The sequence below is a fragment of the Sus scrofa genome, chromosome 18 (assembly GCF_000003025.6).
Source record: "Sus scrofa isolate TJ Tabasco breed Duroc chromosome 18, Sscrofa11.1, whole genome shotgun sequence".
NCBI classification, from domain to species: domain Eukaryota; kingdom Metazoa; phylum Chordata; class Mammalia; order Artiodactyla; family Suidae; genus Sus; species Sus scrofa.
Window position 1 is genome coordinate 7455140 of NC_010460.4, and position 19788 is coordinate 7474927.

The window sequence follows — 19788 nt, forward strand, 5'->3', positions numbered from 1 at the left end:
TTGCTGTTTACTTGAAACTAATACAACGTTACAAGTCAACTATACTCAACCTCACTCAGTGGGATCTGGCATTGCCATGAGCTGTGGTGTAGGTCGCAGAACACGGCTCAGATCTGGCGTTGCTGTGACTCCAGCATGGGCTGGCAGCTTTAGCTCCAATTAGACCCCTAGGCTTTGGACCTCCATATGCCTTGGTGTGGCCCTAAAAGGACAAAAAAGACAAAAAAAGAAATAAAGTCAATTGAGGAGTTCTTGTTGTGGCACAGTGGAAACAATCCAACTAGTATCCATGAGGATGCAAGTTTGATCCTTGGCCTCGCTCAGCGGGTTAAGGATCCAGCGTTGCAGTGACCTGTGGTGCATGTTGCAGATGCGGCCCGCATCCTGCATTGCTGTGGATGCTGTATAGGCTGGCACCTGTAGCTCTGATTTGACCCCTAGCCTGGGAACTTCCATATGTCGCCGGAGTGGCCCCCCCCAAAAAAACCCAAAAAGTCAGTTGAAAGGTGATACGGCTTATTGGAGCTGAGGTGTGAATTAGCAAGCAGGACAGAGTGTATAAAGGAATTACCCCTAACACAGCACAGAGAGGCAAAGAAGAGGGAAAATATGAATGAATAGCTAGAGTCTAGATGAAACTGGGAAAGGAAGTTGAACACAAGCTTGATCTATACTTCAGGCCATTTTACCTATAAAACATAGGCCTCTAGATTTACAGACTGAAGTTCTGGCCCAGGGGAGGATGTTCCTTCACCACTGCCTTTCAGAAGTACACTTGGCCAACAAGCACATGAAAAAATGCTCAACATCGCTTATTATTAGAGACACGCAAATAAAAACTACTATGAGGTACCAGCTCACACCAGTCAGAATGGCCACCATCAAGTCCACAAATAAATGCTGGAGGGGTTGTGGAGAAAAGGGAACCCTCCTGCACTGTTGGTGGGAATGTAAGCTAGTACAGCCACTATGAAGAACAGTTTGGAGATACCTTAGAAATCTATACATAGAACTACCATGTGTCTCAGCAATCCAACTCTTAGGCATATATCTGGACAAAACTATCCTTAAAAAAGACATCTGTACCCGCATGTTCATTGCAGCACTATTCACAATAGCCAAGACATGGGAACAACCCAAATGTCCATCGACAGATGATTGGATTCGGAAGATGTGGTATATATACACAATGGAATACTACTCAGCCATAAAAAAGAATGACATAATGCCATTTGCAGCAACATGGATGGAACTCTCATACAGAGAGAAGTAAGTCAGAAAGAGAAAGACAAATACTATATGATATCACTTATGACTGGAATCTAATACACAGCACAAATGAACCTTTCCACAGAGGAGAAAATCATGGACTTGGAGAATAGACTTTTGGTTGCCAAGGGGAAGGGGGAGGGATGGGGTGGTTGAGGATCTTGGGGTTAATAGATGCAAACTATTTCCTTTGGGATGGATTAACAATGAGATCCTGCTGTATAGCACTGGGAACTATGTTTGGTCCCTGATGATGGAGCATGATAAGGTGAGAAAAAAGAATGTATACATGTATGTGTAACTGGGTCACCTGCTGTATAGTGGAAAATTGACAGAACACTGTAAACCAGCTATAATGGAAAAAATAAAAATCATTATATATATATGTGTGTGTGTGTGTATAAAAAAGAAGCAGCACATTTGTGTTAAACTATGATGATCATTCCGGAATAAAGTGCAACCCTACCAGAAAACACGCCCATGATTTTTTCACCTGAAAGTAGGGAATTCATGAAATCTTGAGTGTGGATTGAGGATAAGGTGGAAGTGGAAGTGGAATAGGAGTGTGTGCCGTGAAACTGGGTCTTACTCTTGAAATCAAATTGTACCTTCTTCCTGCTGTGCTTGAATCTGGACTAAATCACACATTTTCCTCTTGATAACAGAATACTCTGGCTGAGTCCAACTTGACAGTTTTGCAGATCAGAGAGCATCCAGTTCCGAATGCCGTGATAAGGCATTTCGTAAAAGGGGACTTGTCTTTTTCTTTTTTCTTTTCTGGTTGCCTTTTTGGGCTGCACCTGCGGCATATGTAAGTTCCCAGGCTAGGGGTCAAATCGGAGCTACAGCTGCTGGCCTATGCCACAGCCTCAGCAATGCGGGATCTGAGCCATGTTGTGACCTATTCCACAGCTCACGGCAACGCCCATTTGTTTAACCCACTGAGTGAGGCCAGGGATCGAACCCTCATCCTCATGGATACTAGTCAGATTCATTTCCGCTGCGCCACAATAGGAATTCCCAAAAGGGGCTTTTCAAACTAAGAACAGTCATTGGCAGGTAGCAGAGAGTATGGCATTACACCAAAACTCTTTGCATCTGCCTTGTGAATCTCTTACTGGGGACTGCCATGGACTCCACAGGATGTCCCTATTAGCAATGGCCTCTTCAAGAGCAACTGAGCCTGCTTGGTCCATGGCCCAGGCAGCTGAGCAGCTTTCATGAGAGCCTTGTTCTGTGACAAAACTGGACCCGAAGAGCGGTAGTGTGTGTTAATTCCAGAATCCAGAGTTCCATAAAGCATCATCCCTCTTTCTTCATGGTGGATGACTTAAGATGCAGCAGCATGTCTCGCCCTTTGGAGAGGCGATTCTAACATGTTCCATACCTCTGGACTGCTGAGAAGCTCATCAAGGTGGCTGATCTTGGAATTTTGGTAGGGCTGTTTTGTTTTTGTTTTTTTAATTGAAGGAGAGCCGATTTACAATACTGCGTTAGTTTCTGGTTGCAGATTTTTCATTGGATTGGTATGTGTGTGTCATACTGAGGCGTCTAGAGGGCTTCTGAATTTCTACTCAGCAAGAACAATCAGCATAATGCCATCAGCGTCATGGACCCATATGATAACAAGATAACTAAGGCTTTCTGAATTATACTGATGGAGATCAGGCTAAAGATAGCTTGAGATAAAATACTCAAAGAGTATTGCTGTCACCTGGAGACAAACTGTATCTGGTTGTTGCTATTTCTAAACACTCCTCTGGAAGGAGTTTTGTCCTCAGCTTCCAGTAGCCACCCTTCCTATCTGTGGATACGGCCCTGCAGCTGGTCCTACAGAATTTCTCCCCATCCCCAGCTTACTTCTCACACCCATTCCTCTCCACCTGCACACAAGCAGCTGCATCTGCCCGAGAGCTGTGGTTTCCTCCCTCCAGCCTGCCTCTCAGGCTTCTTGGGCCCACCTAGAGGGGAGGCATGTAGCAGGGAGCTGGCGTTCTTGTTGAGACCTTTGATCTGTGCACAGCACTGTGTCTCCAGCGCTGCAGAAGTAGGAGCTGCTGTCTTCAGAGCTCACGTTGCTCACGGTCAGAATTGAGAACATCAGGTTTGGGCGGCTAATGGGAAACTTTTCCTTGGTAAATCCACTCTCATAAGTGGCCTCGAAGTCCCGACCCACAGCTGCCATCAGTGTCAAGCTTTGTCCTAGAAGCTGACGGTACCAGTACATGTAGGTGAACTCGCTATCGACCTGGCACTGGATCATCACAGAGGTCCCGCGTTGGCAGATGTCTCTGCTTGGCTTTTGAGAGAGGAGAACACCGAATCCAGAGCCTAGTTTCAGAGAGACAGAGACACCCATGAGGGCAGACAAGTTTGTCCCCAGGCAGGAAAGTCTTTTACTATTCGCTCCAATATTTCCTTGGCTCCCAAAGAACCCTACAGCACTGCCTCCTTTTTTTTTTTTTCCTCTATTTTTCCAGCTGTTCCTGTGTCAGCATCCTTTAATTCAGCAATTCCCCCATCCTCTGACTGATGGCCTCAGACTCTCTACTCCTCTCCACAGCATCAGCATTGACCCCAGACTTTCCCTCCAGAGAAGGCCATACCTAGTCCCAGGAGAAGTAGCAGGAGAGTCAACATCTTCAGGTGACAGCCTCCCCTCTTCCCTGAGAAAAGACACCAAGAAGCCAAATTCAAGTTCCTGTATTCTCACAGGCGGTGTAGTTCATCCCTGCTGGCTCTGGGCTCCCCTCCTGTTAGAGGAAGTTGAGTTTCTGTGGAAAGTGAGGAAACTTTGTCTGCCCCCTGGTGGAGATGGGTGGTCCTTCACTTAGGCTCCATCTTCATTCAGGAGACTCCCAGTGGGCAACTGCCATCTGTCCATACCAGCCACCTCCTCATCCATCGTTAGCAAGCGCCATAGGAGTGCCACTCTCTGGGTATAAAGCAAGAATGGGATGCAGTATTGATCTCAGGTAACTAAAGGTAAATTTTAGATTATAAGGGAAATTTATAACTCAGAATTTCAACCATCTGCCGAGTCTTCACTGAAGACTGAACTCATAATTCAGTCTGAACTGGTCCCAGACTGAACTCATAATTCTTCCCCAACGTGTACTCCAATAAACCAGTCCTGCTCCTGAATTCATTCCTCCAATAAGTGGTATCCTCACCCTTCTCGTTGTCTAGGCTCAGAGATTCCTCTTTATTGCCTCTTTTCTTCTCACCTGCTTCATTTATCAGTTCACAATTTACATGCATTTTATCTCCATTATTTCTCATATCTCCTCCTTCATTTTGGTCTCCACAGTCATCACTGTTTGGTTCCTCTTTACTTGACCCCTTGATATTTGTAATAAGGTTTCTTCTATTCTTTTTTTTTCTTTTTTTTTTTTTTTTGTCTTTTGTCCTTTTAGGGCCACACCTGTGGCATATGGAGGTTCCCAGGCTGTTCCTGCCAGTCTACACCAGAGCCACAGCAACGCCAGATCCAAGCCGCGTCTGCAACCTACACCACAGTTCATGGTAACACCAGATCCTTAACCCACTGAGTGAGGCCAGGGATCGAACCGGAAACCTCATAGTTCCTAGTCGGATTTGTTTCTGCTGCGCCACAACAGAACTCTGGTTTCTTCTATTCTAATGCAATTGCTCAACATGGACTGTGGGACAGATCATCCCTCTGGTCCTTTTTCATCTTCGAGTTGACTTCCTCTCTCAGGTAGCTTCCTGAAACAGCTTATACATGCATAAAAGCTGAGATAATTTTTGAGCACTTACTCTGTACTTTATGCATATTATTTCAGTCTATCTATGAATCAGGCTACTTATGCAACTATTATTCCACTTTTACAGATAAAGAGATTTTACAAGAGTTCCCATTGTGGTGTAGCAGAAAGGAATCTGACTAGTATCCAGGAGGGTGCAGGTTTGATCCCCGGCCTTGCTCAGTGGATTGGGGATTGGCATTACCATGAGCTGTGGTGTGGGTCGAAGATGAGGCTTGGATCCTGAGTTGCTGTGGCTGTGGCATAGGCTGGAAGTAGTAGCTCTGATTCAACCCCTAGCCTGGGAATTTCCATATGCCCCCAGTGCAGCCCTAAAAAGCAAAGAAAGAAAGGAAAAAAAAGAAAAGAAAAGAAAGAAGGAAGAAAGGAAGGAAGGAAGGAAGGAAGAAAGGAAGGAAGGAAGGAAGCAAGGAAAGAAAGAAAGAAAGAAAGAAAGAAAGAAAAGAAAGAAAGAAAGGAAGAAAGAAGGAAGGAAGGAAGGAAGGAAGGAAGGAAAGAAGGAAAGAAATTGTATGGAACAGACACAAATATCTTATATAACCTAGGCCAGTTCATATGATCTGAGAGTAAGCGACAGAGCCAGGACTCAAGTCCATGGCCATGTGACCCCAAAGCTCAAAAGCTAATACCAGGACCATTAAGGATTGCCTTGCTTTTGCAATTTCTTATGCCTTAGTAGACTAAAAGCAGGTGGATAGCCGAGGAATATAAGCCTAATACCCCAAAGGAAATACACTCTAGAGGTCTTTCTAGAGGGACCTCTAGAAAGTAATTCTTGCAAGACTAACTTTCCTTATTTCTTAGATTCTGAGATTCCATCTAAGATGTATTGTTAAAAACATACTTTTTATTTTGGGGCAATGGAAATGAATGTTTATTATAGGATTTGCCAGTATTTTAGAAAAATTAAATTGTGAAAAACAATTTACCTTATAATAGAGGAAATGCGGTATGCTGGGGATAGGAGTATTTCAGCAACCCCTTTCTATGGGGGGGGTGTGTGTGTGTGTGTGTGTGCACGTGCACGCTGCTCTACCTCTGTGGGAAATGCTACAGGCAGTGGTGCAAAATAAACCCTACTAAGTAGTATCTTTGCATAACAATTTAGCACTGCATCAAAATACATTTTCATATGCCTGTTTTGTCTCATTAATGGTCCTGCAAATTCCCTGCGGTTTAGAATTTCTAATCCCTTTACATTTCCTTTGGTCTCTCAAACAGAACAGGGTCACTTAATATTTACTAAGAGGATGCTTCCTCTTAAAAAAAAAAGAAAAAAGAAAAAAAATACAGATGTTTTCCAGATGGTTGTGAGTACAGGTACAGCCTGATTCTGACCACCTCCTGCATCATATAGTTTATTCCTTCCCTGATCAGAATTTTCCAATGAAACATTACTGACCACTCAGAGAACCTCAAGAAAGATTTGTTTTTATCAGTTTCCCTCTTTTATTTTACTATTTTATTTTATTTTTTGGTCTTTTGTCTTTTTTGGGCCACACCCACAGCATATGGAGGTTCCCAGATTAGGGGTCAAATCAGAGCTTAGGGGTCAAATCAGAGCCATAGCAGCCAGTCTACACCAAGGCCACAGCAACACAGGATCTGAGCCACATCTGCAACCTACGCCACAGCTCACGGCAATGCCAGATCCTTAACCCACTGGGCAAGGCCAGAGATTGAACTGGCATCCTCATGGGTGCTAGTCAGATTCGTTTCCACTTAGCCACGATGGGAACTGTTTCTCGCTTTTTGATTGAAAGACTAGAATTCAAATTCCACAAACTCTCTCTGGAGTCAGCACATGGACACTCAAGTTCATCTAAAGAAAGGGTTTAGAGGAGTTCCCGTCATGGTGCAGTGGAACTGACTCCGACTAGATGCCATGAGGTTGAGTGTTCGATCCCTGGCCTCGCTCAGTAGGTAAAGGATCTGGCATTGCGTGAGCTGTGGTGTAGGCCGGCAGCTGCAGCTCTGATTGGATCCCTAGCCTGGGAACCTCCATATGCCGTGGGTGTGGCCCTAAAAAGCAAAAACAAAACAAAACAAAAATCAAAAAATAAATAAAAATAAAAATAAAGAAAGGGTTTAGAAATGTGTGGCTGCCATCTGGTGAGTGCCTTCCTCAAGAGCAGAAGTACAGAGCCCAGTAGCAAATGTGAAGTCAGAGGGACAAGGAAAGGAAAGAAAAAGGAAGGAAAGGAAACCACTGGCATGGCGGGGGCTCCTCAGTGTGAATCTGAGAGAGGCCTCCCCCTCCTGGCCCACCGTAGAGTCTTAAGAATTTAGGTTGGGGGAGTTCCCATTGTGGTGCAGTGGTTAACGAATCCGACTAGGAACAATGAGGTTGCGGGTTCAATCCCTGGCCTTGCTCAGTGGGTTAAGGACCAGGCATTGCCCTGAGCTGTGGTGAAGGTTGCAGACACGGCTCGGATCCTGCATTGCTGTGGCTCTGGCATAGGCCGGTAGCTACGGCTCTAATTCAACCCCTAGCCTGGGAACCTCCATATGCCGCAGAAGCGGCCCTAGAAAAGGCAAAAAAAAAAAAAAAAAAAAGAATTTATGTTGAGGACAACACATTGGTTGGGCAGGTTAACGCTGAATGGCCCCCAACTTGGAATTTGGAAAGCACGGTGAGTGGAGCCTGAGGTATAGCTCCTGCTGTCCTGGTCAAGATGAGGGCTCGTGGGTTTCTCCTTATGGTCTACCTGCCTTTTCATAGGCACACACCTGCTATAGGAGCAGCAAGACTCAGCCCTGAATCATTCCCCTCCTGCACCTGCCTTTTTGTACAGAAAGGATGTGGTGGTGCAGTGCTATGGATTCACTGCTGGTGCAGAGGTACACAGATGTCTGGTTGGTGCTGGCAGACTCCAGGGTCAGGAGGAAACCCTCCCTCTTCTTCCTAGAGACACTGTAACCATAGGAAGCATCTCCTTTCTCAACAAGGTTAGCATCATATGACAAATGGAGCAACTGCAGCCCCAGAGCCGGGTCTTGTAGATACCAGAACATTCTCTCGTGGTTCATGTCTGGTACACATTCTATCAAAACTTTCTCTCCCATTCTTTTGACCAGATATCCTGGAGTTTGAGTTACTTTTGCATCCATGAGGCCTGTGAAAGAGGGATGAAGGAGTTTAAAAAAAAAAAAAAAAAAAAAAAAGGAGGCTACCAAGAAGCCTGATAAGGGAAAAATCTTATATCCAGGCTCTAGAACTAATAGGACAGGGCTTTGTCACCAACTCTCCAGACTCACCGACTCCCAGTAAACAAAAGTCACAGAGGAGCCTGGTTCCCATGGCAGGTTCAAGGCCTGAATGAGTCTTCTCCCAGGTCCAGGCTATAGACAGACTGGCTATGAAGTCATTGTCCTGCCCACTGTCACTATCCCTCAACTACCCTCTAGATTCTAGAGAGTGCGGAGGTGCTAAAGTGAGACCCAGCCCCTTTCTTCTTGGGAGCGTGTGTGTGTGTGTGTGTGTGTGTAGAAAAAAGTTACCATACTCTGTCTCTAGCGGTGATCTGTAGAAGGACTTGTTTACAAGATAAGTCTTTGACTTGATCTGGGAACTTAGATTTTGAGAGTTTGCTCACCATTTCTTAACAGGCGAGTGTGGTTCATTCTGCCTAGACTGCTTGCACAGGCAAAACAGTTTATGCCGAATCCTGCTTTGTTTCTTTGAGTCTGGAATTCAGTATGTGCTAGGCAGGTGGTGCCTATGTGCTGAGCTGGATTCATCTGATAGGGCTGCCATCCTAAAGCATTGTAGACTGGGCCACTCCACAGAAATTTATTTTCTCACTGTTGAGGAAGCTAGAATTTCAAGATCAAGGTGTTGGCAGGGCTGGTTTCTTCTGAGGCCTTTCTCCTTGGATGGTAGGTGGCCGTCTTCTCTTCTTGTCCTCATATTGTCTTTCTTCTGTATGAGTGTGTCTGTGACCTAATTTCCTTTTCTTATAAGGACACAAGTCATATTGAAAAAGGACCATCCCAATGACTCCACTTGATATTAATTTTTGCTTTAACAACTTGATCTACAGATATAACCACAGTCTGAGATCCTGGGGCTAGGAACTTCATCACATGAATTTTAAGGGGACATGATTCAGCCCCTAGTATCAGCCACCCAAAATATTGGGATGCTGAGTCTCTAATGGACTTCTCTGGGCAGAAACAATACACACAGTTTGCTGCATTGTCATTGCTGGGGTGAAAGTGTGCATGTTGCTAGGATGGCATAAGAGCATAAGGACATTTCACAAGGATTCTTCCAAACTCCACCTGGGTCTTCTTCCCCTTATGATCTAGTTGTGAATCCTCATGAAGTCTGCGTAATAATCTTAGCTGTGAGCACGACCACATGCTGAGACCCATGAGTCCTCCCATAAGTCTCTGAAAATAACCCTCCAAAGTCGGGGTTTTTTCCTGACCAACTCTGATTAGGAATACTTACTGTCTTCTCTCTCTCAACATATACTTCCTTCACAGCAGGTATAGTTATTTATACAATATTATTTAATAACAGTAACTTTTAGAGTTAGTGTATTGGTTCAGACGTTGGAGCTCAACTAGTTGGATCTCATATCTGCTCTTTGACTTATCGGCTGTGGCTGTGGGCAAATTCTGGGCCTCAGCATCCTTATATGTGTAATGGGACTAAAAGTACCAGTTTCGCAGGGTTATGGAAGAAGGCAACAAGAGGATACATAAACTGGTCATAACCATGCAGTAAATGTAGCCATTAAAAGCATTGACTATTTTAACAACTACCATTACCTACTAAAGACTAATTTTGTCTCAGGCACTGTGTTAAAATTCTTCATAGGTATAAGATTTCTTTTACTTATCAGGCTTATGTAAGTCTTTGTCTTTTTAGATTTGCCTTTCAAAATATTTCTGCAGGAATTCTTTTTCAATGGGTTCCAACCTACAAAACTAAAATGCTCTCTTTAACTACCATGAATATTAAACTTTCATTCATTATCGAGCATCCTATATCATCTCTATTGTTTTCTTCTCTTAAGCTTTGTAATACTTTTGTAAAAGGTACCTCACCTAAACACATCAGGCTCAGCTTATCTGCTGGGAAGGAAAAGCAAAAAACTCCTGTGCAATTCCAACATTAACCATCAATTCCTTTGCCTTGGATTCCTGGTGAATCTCTTAATCAGATGTGCTCAGAAGAAATATGTCTGGCTTTGTGTTTTGGTTCAAGTTCTGTCTTCCTGTTGTGCTTCCCTCTGCTTTTGAAATGATTGGCTTTAGCAGTTATGAGATTTTTATCAGATTTCTAGTAGCTCCCAGCAATCCTGCAGACATCATTGTATTGAGATTGACATTTTGTATTGCAGAATATTGCAATCAAGAACAAACCTGACTGTACATTACATCTATTCCTTTAGCTCTAACCTTTGTGCTCTGTTGCCTGTGCTTAGTCAAGCTGGCTCTGCATCTTTGTAAAAGAATGTTGCCTATAGCCTGACTTATAAGTAATAGCTGTTTCTCAAGGCTCTTCCTCCCAGGTTTGACCTTTAAAGGTATAATACTTCTCATTCATGTAGAGATAAAAAGTTGCAAAACACCATGGCTCATGGCAACGCTGAGCGAGGCCAGGGATTGAACCTGCAACCTCATAGTTACTAGCCAGATTTATTCCAGCTGCGCCACATAATGACAGACTGAAGAATGGTCCAGATTAAAGAGTAAAGGGACATAATAACTAAATGCAAAATGTAATTTTGGATTAGACCACGGTCCAGAATCTTTTTTTCCCTTTTTATTACAAAGGATCTTATCTGGACTTGCCAAATATGAATAAAGTAATATACACTGATGTAAAAAAATAATAAAACCCAATTAAAAGTTGTTCTGGGAGTTCCCGTCATGGCGCAGTGGTTAACGAATCCGACTAGGAACCATGAGGTTGCGGGTTCGGTCCCTGCCCTTGCTCAGTGGGTTAACGATCCGGCGTTGCCGTGAGCTGTGGTGTAGGTTGCAGACGTGGCTCGGATCCCGCGTTGCTGTGGCTCTGGCGAAGGCCGGTGGCTACAGCTCCGATTCAACCCCTAGCCTGGGAACCTCCATATGCCGCGGGAGCGGCCCAAGAAATAGCAACAACAACAACAACAAAAGACAAAAGACAAAAGACAAAAAAAAAAAAAAAAAAAAAGTTGTTCTGATTTTATTATCACCATGCACCAGAAATTCTACACAATTTTGGTAATAAAAGACTCCTTTTATCAGCCCTATGGAAATGGCAGAAGAGAAGAAAGGAAAGAGGACAGTGACAGCTCATCCACAGGTGTTGTCCTGTATGTGACCTGGGGCTGGACTCCAGCTGACTGGGTGCCTGGAGTTCCAAATGTCTCCCAGGTGTGTTGGGGGGCGGGGAGCACTGAGAAAAGCTTCTGTGGGTGGTAGCTTCCCCTGGTGGGGGCAGGGCCCAGGAAGGCAGAGTCACCTCTCCCCTGTGACAGCTTTTCGGGACAGAGAGGAAGCGGCTGTGCAGGGTTGTGTGTTAACTGCTGGCAAAAGTGTCTAAGAGGGACTGGATGTCTGCAGGTTGGGAGAAACATGCAACCTTATGTTAAAAGACACCATGTCTCTTAGGGACTCCGATTTGTTGGTACTTTTGGCACCAAGGGAGTTAAAGTTTTAGCCCCATTCCTGGCTCTTGTTTGGATCATTATATATTGGTCATAGTACGTATTTCAGTCACATCAGAGTCACCTCCTTTCCTGATCTTGAAACCTGATAAACTGGGATTTTAGTGGCATCAGTGTCCATGGACATAGCAGATAAAGAGGGATGCTACTTGGAGAGAGAGCTCCAGAGAGTCAACGTACAACCACCAGAGACCAGTTGAATGTGGGGGGTCTGCCAAACAAGCTCGAGGACATTCTACCTGTGCTGCTTTTCTAAGGATACAAAGGGCTACACAACAGAGGAGCCCCAGTGCTCATGGCAAGTGAGTTCATGGTGGGGTATCTGTGTTAGATCTGGTGTTATTGAAATAAGACCCAGGTCCTAGGGGGTAAGCCTGTGATGGTATGTCTGCCAGTTGCCTGCACTTAAAAGCCCCTTCTGAAGACTGGAAGGCATGCTCCTTCTCTCCATAGCCCTGAAAGGGATTTTTATGTACAACTGGTCAACTCGGAATGCAGTGTAACTGGTGGCCTCTGTTTGCACAGGCTGTAGTGGTGTATCCTGATCTTTTGCTTCAACTTCTTACATCTCTACCCAACATTATTTTTCAGCACCACAAATTTTCATTAATGTATGAGGATTGAATTTTCTAATCATTCCCAGAGTTTAGATCCTTAGAATGAATGAAGCTTCATCATTCTTAGTGTTTCCCTGAACTCCTCCTCAAAATTGCTTTTACCAGTTAACCCAAATCTGCAAGTTTATATTCATTCCACTGACTTTCCTGTTATAAAGATTTCCACCTTCAGAAGTTCCTATTGTGGCTCAGTGGGTTAAAAACCCAACTAGTATCAATGAGGATGTGGGTTTGATCCCTGACCTTGCTCAGTGGGTTAAGAATCTGGCATTGCTGTGAGCTGTGGTGTAGGTCACAGATGTGGCTTGGATCCCGTGTTGCTGTGGCTGTGGTGCAGGTCAGCAGCTGTAGCCCCCATTCAACCCCTAGTCTGGGAACTTTCCATATGCTGGGGGTGCAGCCCTAAAAAGCAAAAAATAAAATAAAATAAAATAAAATAAAAGATTTCCACCTTCGATGATACTACTTACGAGAGGGATGCCAGAGTTTCCCTCACCCTGACCTTGCACTGACTGCCCGACCCCCTGCAGCTCTGGATGATGAAGTCAACCTGCTGTGGAAAACTATGATGTAGCAGGGAAATGACCATAAATTCCATACCCTGTTCTCTTTAATTCTTTCTTCATTTACAGTCCTCACTCTACCAGCTGAGCTCCTGAAGGGAGCGCTAATTCTTTCTTCATTTACACACCATTATTCTGCCCACCCATCCTGCTGTGTGACACTTGTGCTCTCTTTACCTTCCTTAAATTTGTCAACACTGAGATGCCTTTGTCCACCCAGCTGAACCCAGGTCTACACTATGTTTTCTGTTTCATACTTGCATCTTTTATAAATTCCCTTTCACTTTTTTCCTACAGATGTTTCTAAGGACACAGCTCATGTCTGTTTCTTCCACTTGGGGAACATGTAGCCAATTCCAAAGGAACTGGGAGAAAACTGTGGCTTCTTCACCTGAAGGTAGAGAGACCTGGATTCCCGGATGGTCTAGGAGAATCTAACATTTCATATGTGTGTGTGTGTATGCATGTGCATGTGTGTTCATGTACTGTGTATCATTCTATGTATGCATAGTCTTTTTTAAAATTTTTGCATGCAATTTGGGTATATTTACTTTTAATCATTTTGCTTTTTTTCTTGACTATGAAGCACATCAAAATTATATTCAGGAACCAGTTTTTAAGGATTGCTGCAGAACGGTACTCCCTGACTGTCCTCCCAAACTCTTTGGTTACTCACATGAAAAACTGGATGCAAAAAATAAATAAATAAAAAATAAAAAAGGAGTTCCCGTCGTGGTTCAGTGGTTAATGAATCTGACTAGGAACCATGAGGTTGTGGGTTCAATCCCTGGCCTTACTCAGTGGTTAAGGATCTGGGGTTGCTGTGAACTGTGGTGTAGGTCGCAGATGAAGCTCAGATCCCCAGTTGATGTGGCTGTGGTGTAAGCCGGCAGCTACATCTCCAATTAGACCCCTAGCCTGGGAACCTCCATATGCCGCTGGAGCGGCCCTAGAAATGGGGGAAAAAAACAAACAAACAAAAAAAACTGGATGAATTGGCTTTCATGAAGACTAGCAGGGGGATTAAGTTTGTACAATATGATGAGTTAAGTTTGAAGTACTGATGGAAATTTCAAGTGATGTTACCATGTAGAAAGTTGCGGAAACTGGACTGAAGCTCAGATTGGGTATCTGGCTAGATTACTTAATTTGAGAGTTATTGGAAGAGAGATTGTTATTAAAGTGATGAATGTAGATGCTGTTGTTCAAGGCAAGTCTATAAAGTAATAAGAAGAGGGAAAAGGAGGGAATACTGACGAAAACCATTTTTAATGGAACAGTATAGAAATAGAAGCCTACCAAGGACACTGACAGTAAATGAACCGAAAATGAAGATTTAGAAAATTGTGGCTAGTGGTCTGTCTTAGTCTGTTTGGCTGCTATAACAAAATACTACAGATCAGGTAGCTTATAAACAACAGAAATGTATTTCTCACAGTTCTGGAGGCTGGAAGTCTGAGATCAGAGTGACTACATTATCTGATAGGGGCGTTTTTCAGGTTGTAATCTCACTTTGAGGAGGGGGCCAGGGAGATCAGTGGGATCCCTTTATAAGGGCAGTAACCCCATTCATGAGGGATCCACCCCATGACCTAATCATCTCCCAAAGGCCCCATCTCCTAAATACCAACACACCTGCTATAGGAATTTCAACACACATTTGGGAGGGGGTATAAAGATCCAGATCATAGCATGTTTTAACTCTAGAAAAATAATCGCTAATATTTTTTTTGCTTTTTAGGGCCACACCCATGGCGTATGGATGTTCAGGCTAGGGGTCAAATCAGAGCTACAGCTACCAGTCTACACCACAGCCACAGCCACACCAGATCCAAGCTGCATCTGTGACCTACACCACAGCTCACAGCAATGCCAGATCCTTAACACATGGAGCAAGGCCAGGGATTGAACCTGCGTCCTCATGGATGCTAGTCAGATTTGTTTCCCCTGAGCCGCAATGCGAACTCCAAAAATCACTAAATTTTGTGGGTTTTTTAGCATGTGTGAGACTGAGGTGGAAGTTAGGCATTAAGGGGAAAAAAAGATTCCACAAAGACTGAGACCGGATTCCTTTAAGAAAGAGTTTGATGATCATTACATAAATACAGATGTGATAAATTCATTGAAGAATAATAAAAAAAATTAAAAAGTTAAAAAAAAAAAAAGAAAGAAAGTTTAAAACCACAGCTCTCTTGGTCCTGGAAAACAAAGGGCAGAGAAACCCGGTGCCTCAGGCAAGTCTAAGTGGAGAAAGAAGGTATTCTACTCTAGGCCCTGATGTGATGGAGGGCACTAGATTTGTGGGTTCTACATAAGTATGAAGGGGGCTGTCTCCACCATTTTCTCAGAGGCTCCTCCAGGATGGGGGTCACTCATGATGACTTCCAGGAACTAAGACTAAGTTGTTGGACACAGGCTCTATTTCACAGGGAACAGTCCTTGGTCTTAACACCTCCACTGACATCTTTGATTTAGTTAGAATTCTATTATATTGAGAATATGATAAAGGTGTAATGAAAACCCAGCTTGGACCAAAAAGGAGCGAATGGTCCCTAAAAGTCCATGTGTATGACTGCATGGGATGCTCCCAGGAGAGAGCTGAGCTTGGAATAAGAGTGGGATCAGGTCCTGGCAGAGTAGACTGACCCAGAAATACAGCCACATTTCTTGGAAAGATGAGCAGATTCTAAGCTCAGCTGGGTTTTTTTGCCTGAATTTGTGTCTTGGATGAGGCTCTCTGTGCTGCCTCATCCCAGGTTATAATGACTATCTTAGTGGTTGGTGGGGAAGGTATGTAATTGAATCAACCTTTGAGCTAAATCTAAGTAAGACATTGAGGATCAAGACACAGACCTGCAGTCTTGCCTTTCCAGCACCTGGAAGGGAAAGGGAATGGGTGAACAAGATGCTTCCTCTGGTCCTTCATCACTAGAAGGTGCCACTCTGCAGGAAAATACATCCAGGGCGATGATGGGACCCAGCTGGGAGCAGTAATAGGGTCTGCTTATTGCATCAGTTGGTAAGTGATACAGAGCAGAAGCAATTGCAGTGGCTGGCAGGTATTTTAGGGCCTCGCAGAAAAAGAAAAAAATTCCATGGGTACTGTGGTACCTAAGAGAGGCAACATCCTTGTCAGGGTGACATGTAGCATGGAGTAAACAGTGGCTAGAGTAGAGGAAGAATAAAACTCTATGAGAGTACAGGATTTATCTTGTTTACACACCCATGTGAAAACCCCTGGCATCCCCCCAAAGTGTGTGTGGAAGAAGACTTTGCAGGAGGCTTGGATCCTGGATTATTTGGAGGGGTATTGGGAAGATGATCTAAGACTGATTCCTTTAGTCAGTGAACACAGCTCCTCAGTCCCTCTGGTATGTACGGAGATAAAAAAGTAACCAGTATAGGCATGGTCCCCGCTCTCATTAACTTCAACATTTTTTTCTTTTTTTGTGCTTTTTAGGCGCACCCAAGGCATATGGAAGTTCCCAGGCTAGGGGTCCATTTGGAGCTACAGCTGCCAGCCTACACCACAGCCACAGTAATGCCAGATCCAAGCCTCATCTGCAGCGGGGCTTAGGTACAGAGAAACAAGACACCAAGGCTTTTTCCCAGGAAGCAGCATTTTTTGTACCAGCACTGGCTCAGCCGATTAGCATCCAGAGGCTGAGCCCCAAACACAGCAGGGCACCGCCTTATGTATCCCACTTGTTTTCCCACTATATCTAAGTTTCTTTGTCCCCCAGTCAGGTATGCTATAAATTTTAAGCAGATAACTATAGATGCGCCTGTGCTCAAGGGTATAGACTATGCCTCATCACTACAGAATTTGCATGTGAGCACAGATGCTGGCAGTGCTGCAGGTCTCCTTCCCTTTGATCTGGGAGGGCATGGCCCCTTCCCACTACACCTACACCACAGCTCACAGCAACGCTGGATCCCTGGCCCACTGAGCCAGGCTAGAGATTGAACCTGCATCCCCATGGATATTAGCCTATTTGTTTCCACTGCACCGCCTTGGGAACTCCCTCAACGCACATTTTAATAACAAAAAATAGACTGTGTTAATTGCCCTTTGGACAAAAGTGCAGGCTGCCTCAAGAGCCCATAGCAGAGGAACTAAGCCAGTTGGGGATTCAAGGAAACCTTCCTGATGGAAATGATTTATGAATTGGTATGAGGAAAAATTGTTAGAAATCCAGGTAAGGGGGAGAGGAAGGGTGCTCTAGGCAGTGTAAAGGTGGTTGGTGAGGACCCAGGAGTGAGTCAACAAAGGACCTGAGGGAGGTGGGCCATGTCTGATAGAATGGAAAGCAGTTAGGTAACTGGATGAAACTGGAAGAGAGGTGCAAAGACCACATCCTGAAGGGTGCTGAGTGCCTTGTAAAGTAACATAAACTTGAGACTTTAGCTCAGTTAATGAGACACTGATGGGTTTTAAGCTTGGGAGTGGATTGTGGGTGGACAGATAGCAAATCTGAAGGTGGTTAAGGAATCCAGGTAAGAGACAACATTTTTCTGGACCAGTGTCATCAGTGAAGTTAAAAAAATAATAATAATAAGGAGTTCCTGTTGTGGCACAGAGGAAATGAATCTGATTAGTATCCATAAGGGTGGAGGTTCGATCCCTGGCCTTGCTCGGTGGGTTAAAGATCCAGCGCTGCCAGTGAGCTGCAGTGAGGTCACAGAAGCAGCTCAGATCCCATCTTGCTGTGGCTGTAGCATAGGCCGGCAGTTTTAGCTCCAGATCAACCCCTAGTCTGGGAACCTCCATGTGCTGCAGGTGTGGCCCTTAAAAGCAGAAGAAAAAAAAATAGTGAAATTTGCAAGAAATTTAATGCTGAGAAGTGCAAGGGATGGTGCTGGATTAGCCGTGAAAGGAGACTATCTGAGAGGTGCCGAGGACACCTCCTACATCCCAGCTGGAGCTTTTGGGTGGGTGGCAGACCATGTGCAGAGAGGAAGAGAATGGGAGATATCAGATCTAGTGAACAATTCAGAAACATCCAGGAATAGGACCTGGAACGTAGAATGGAATTTGTTGAGCCATTGGATTGAAAATTAAATATTCAGTTTGGGCAACAATGCTGGTCAGTAAGGAAAAAGGATTGCTGCCTGTGTGAAGTGCCTTTTTTTCTTTTTTCTAAGGGCCACACCCAGGGCCTATAGAAGTTCCCAGGCACAACAACAGCCAGCAACACAGATCTGAACCATATCTGCGACCCACACTGCAGCTCACTACAATGCCAGCTTCTTAACCCACTGAGAAAGTCCAGGGATCCAACCTGCATCCTCAGGGATACTAGTTGGGTTCATTTCCACTGAGCCACAGCGGGAACTCCCTAAAGGGCCTTTTCTAGGAAAGGAATTGACCATCTTTGGTCTAGACCCTAATCCAGGTAGCTTGTCCTGCCTGAACTTGGAAAAGCTCCTTGGTACCCGCAGTACAAGAATGGCACATTGGCGCATCTCAGAGCTGCCTTGCTCAGAGTTCCCACAGCTGGGGGAGTCCAGGAAGGTCTTCTGAGGGCGCTCATAGTGGGGGAAGTTTTCCTCTTGGTGGGGTTGAGCCTCCTTGTTCTTGTGGCTGCCCTTTTTGTGCAGAGAGCAGCTGGCTGTGCCACACTGTGGATACACTGCTGGCGCAGAGGTACAGGGAAGTCTGGTTGGCGCTGGCCGACTCCAGGATCAAGGGGAAATTCGGCTTCTCTTTCCGAGAGACATTGTAGCCATCAGGAATATCTCCCTTTTCAACCAAATCAACGTTCCTTGAAAAGTAGATCAGCTTTGGACCCAGCCCTGGGTCTTGTCGATACCAGTACATCGCGTCGTGGTCCATATTCTGAGAACAAGTCATTGTCAATGTCTTTTTGGTCTCCGCAATGCGGTGGCTTGGGCTCTGGGTCACGTTGGCTTCCACGGGGCCTGTGAGAGAAGGAGACAGAGCTAGAAATTGCTGAGGAGGCTGCTGGTGCTGCAGCCTCTAGGACAAGTTTTGAGCAAAAGACCTGGATTCTCCAGCCAAGGCTTGCCCATGGGTTCTGGGGCTCACCTGCTCCCAGGAGACAAAGCAGGACCCAGCCCAGAAGCGGGGGGCCCATGGCTGTGACACTCAGGCTCTGTCAGCCCTGGTGCCCTTAAGTTTCCTTGAAATCTTTCTGCAGCTACTCCGCCCTCCTTTTCAGCAAGAAACCACACCCCTTTCCTTAGAGGCTTGCTGGAGTGGCTTGTGGTCATTGCAGTTTTCCTCGCCTTCCCTTAAGGCTGCTTGTTTCTATACATTTGACAGTGGCTTTTTAGCACACTTGTGTCAAATTTGAAAAATATTTCATTTTGGATCTTTATGAAAATTGGCATGATATATCTTGATTATCACTTAGAAACGTGAGACTATGAAACTCACCTTATCATCAAAACTACACCTTTCCTATTTTAGAAGTCTTCCTATCTATTCTTGTAGGAAAAACTTCAAATCTGTTCCTGTCTTAGTCTATCCACAGATATATATTTTTTTAGCTACTAGCTTATAAATGAGTGCCATGTAAAAAACTTAGCCAAATCCCCCATCATGGTTACTTTTTGGTCTGTATCCAGTTCGAGATCCTAGACTCAGGGCTCTCTCCTTAGCAGGTTAAACTTAGCCATGGGTATGGGTAGCTGCTTTCCTCAAGACTGGTGTTGGATGTATTTTTTCCTCTTCTCTCGCCTCTTAAAGGAAGTGTGAAAGGCAGAGGTCAACATCTGCCTTCTTGCATAACCTCACGTTTTCACCAGCCAACTGCTCCTCTGCTGCTTGTCACCAGATGTGGCTCCACTCGAAAGGGTTCTGTCCCTGGGGATTGCTTTGCAGCCAGGCTGTGTCTCCTGCTCTGGGTCCAGTCATAGG

General features: G+C 44.7%; 2 gene segments (V, D, J or C); both read right to left on the minus strand.

Annotated features, from left to right (window-relative positions):
- LOC102167789 overlaps positions 1-19049 on the minus strand; it is a 42879-nt gene extending 23830 nt beyond the window's left edge.
- On the minus strand, positions 2320-3973 carry LOC110257566. The segment is given in 2 exon segments: positions 2320-3600; positions 3876-3973. Coding segments are annotated over 2 exon segments (423 nt in total).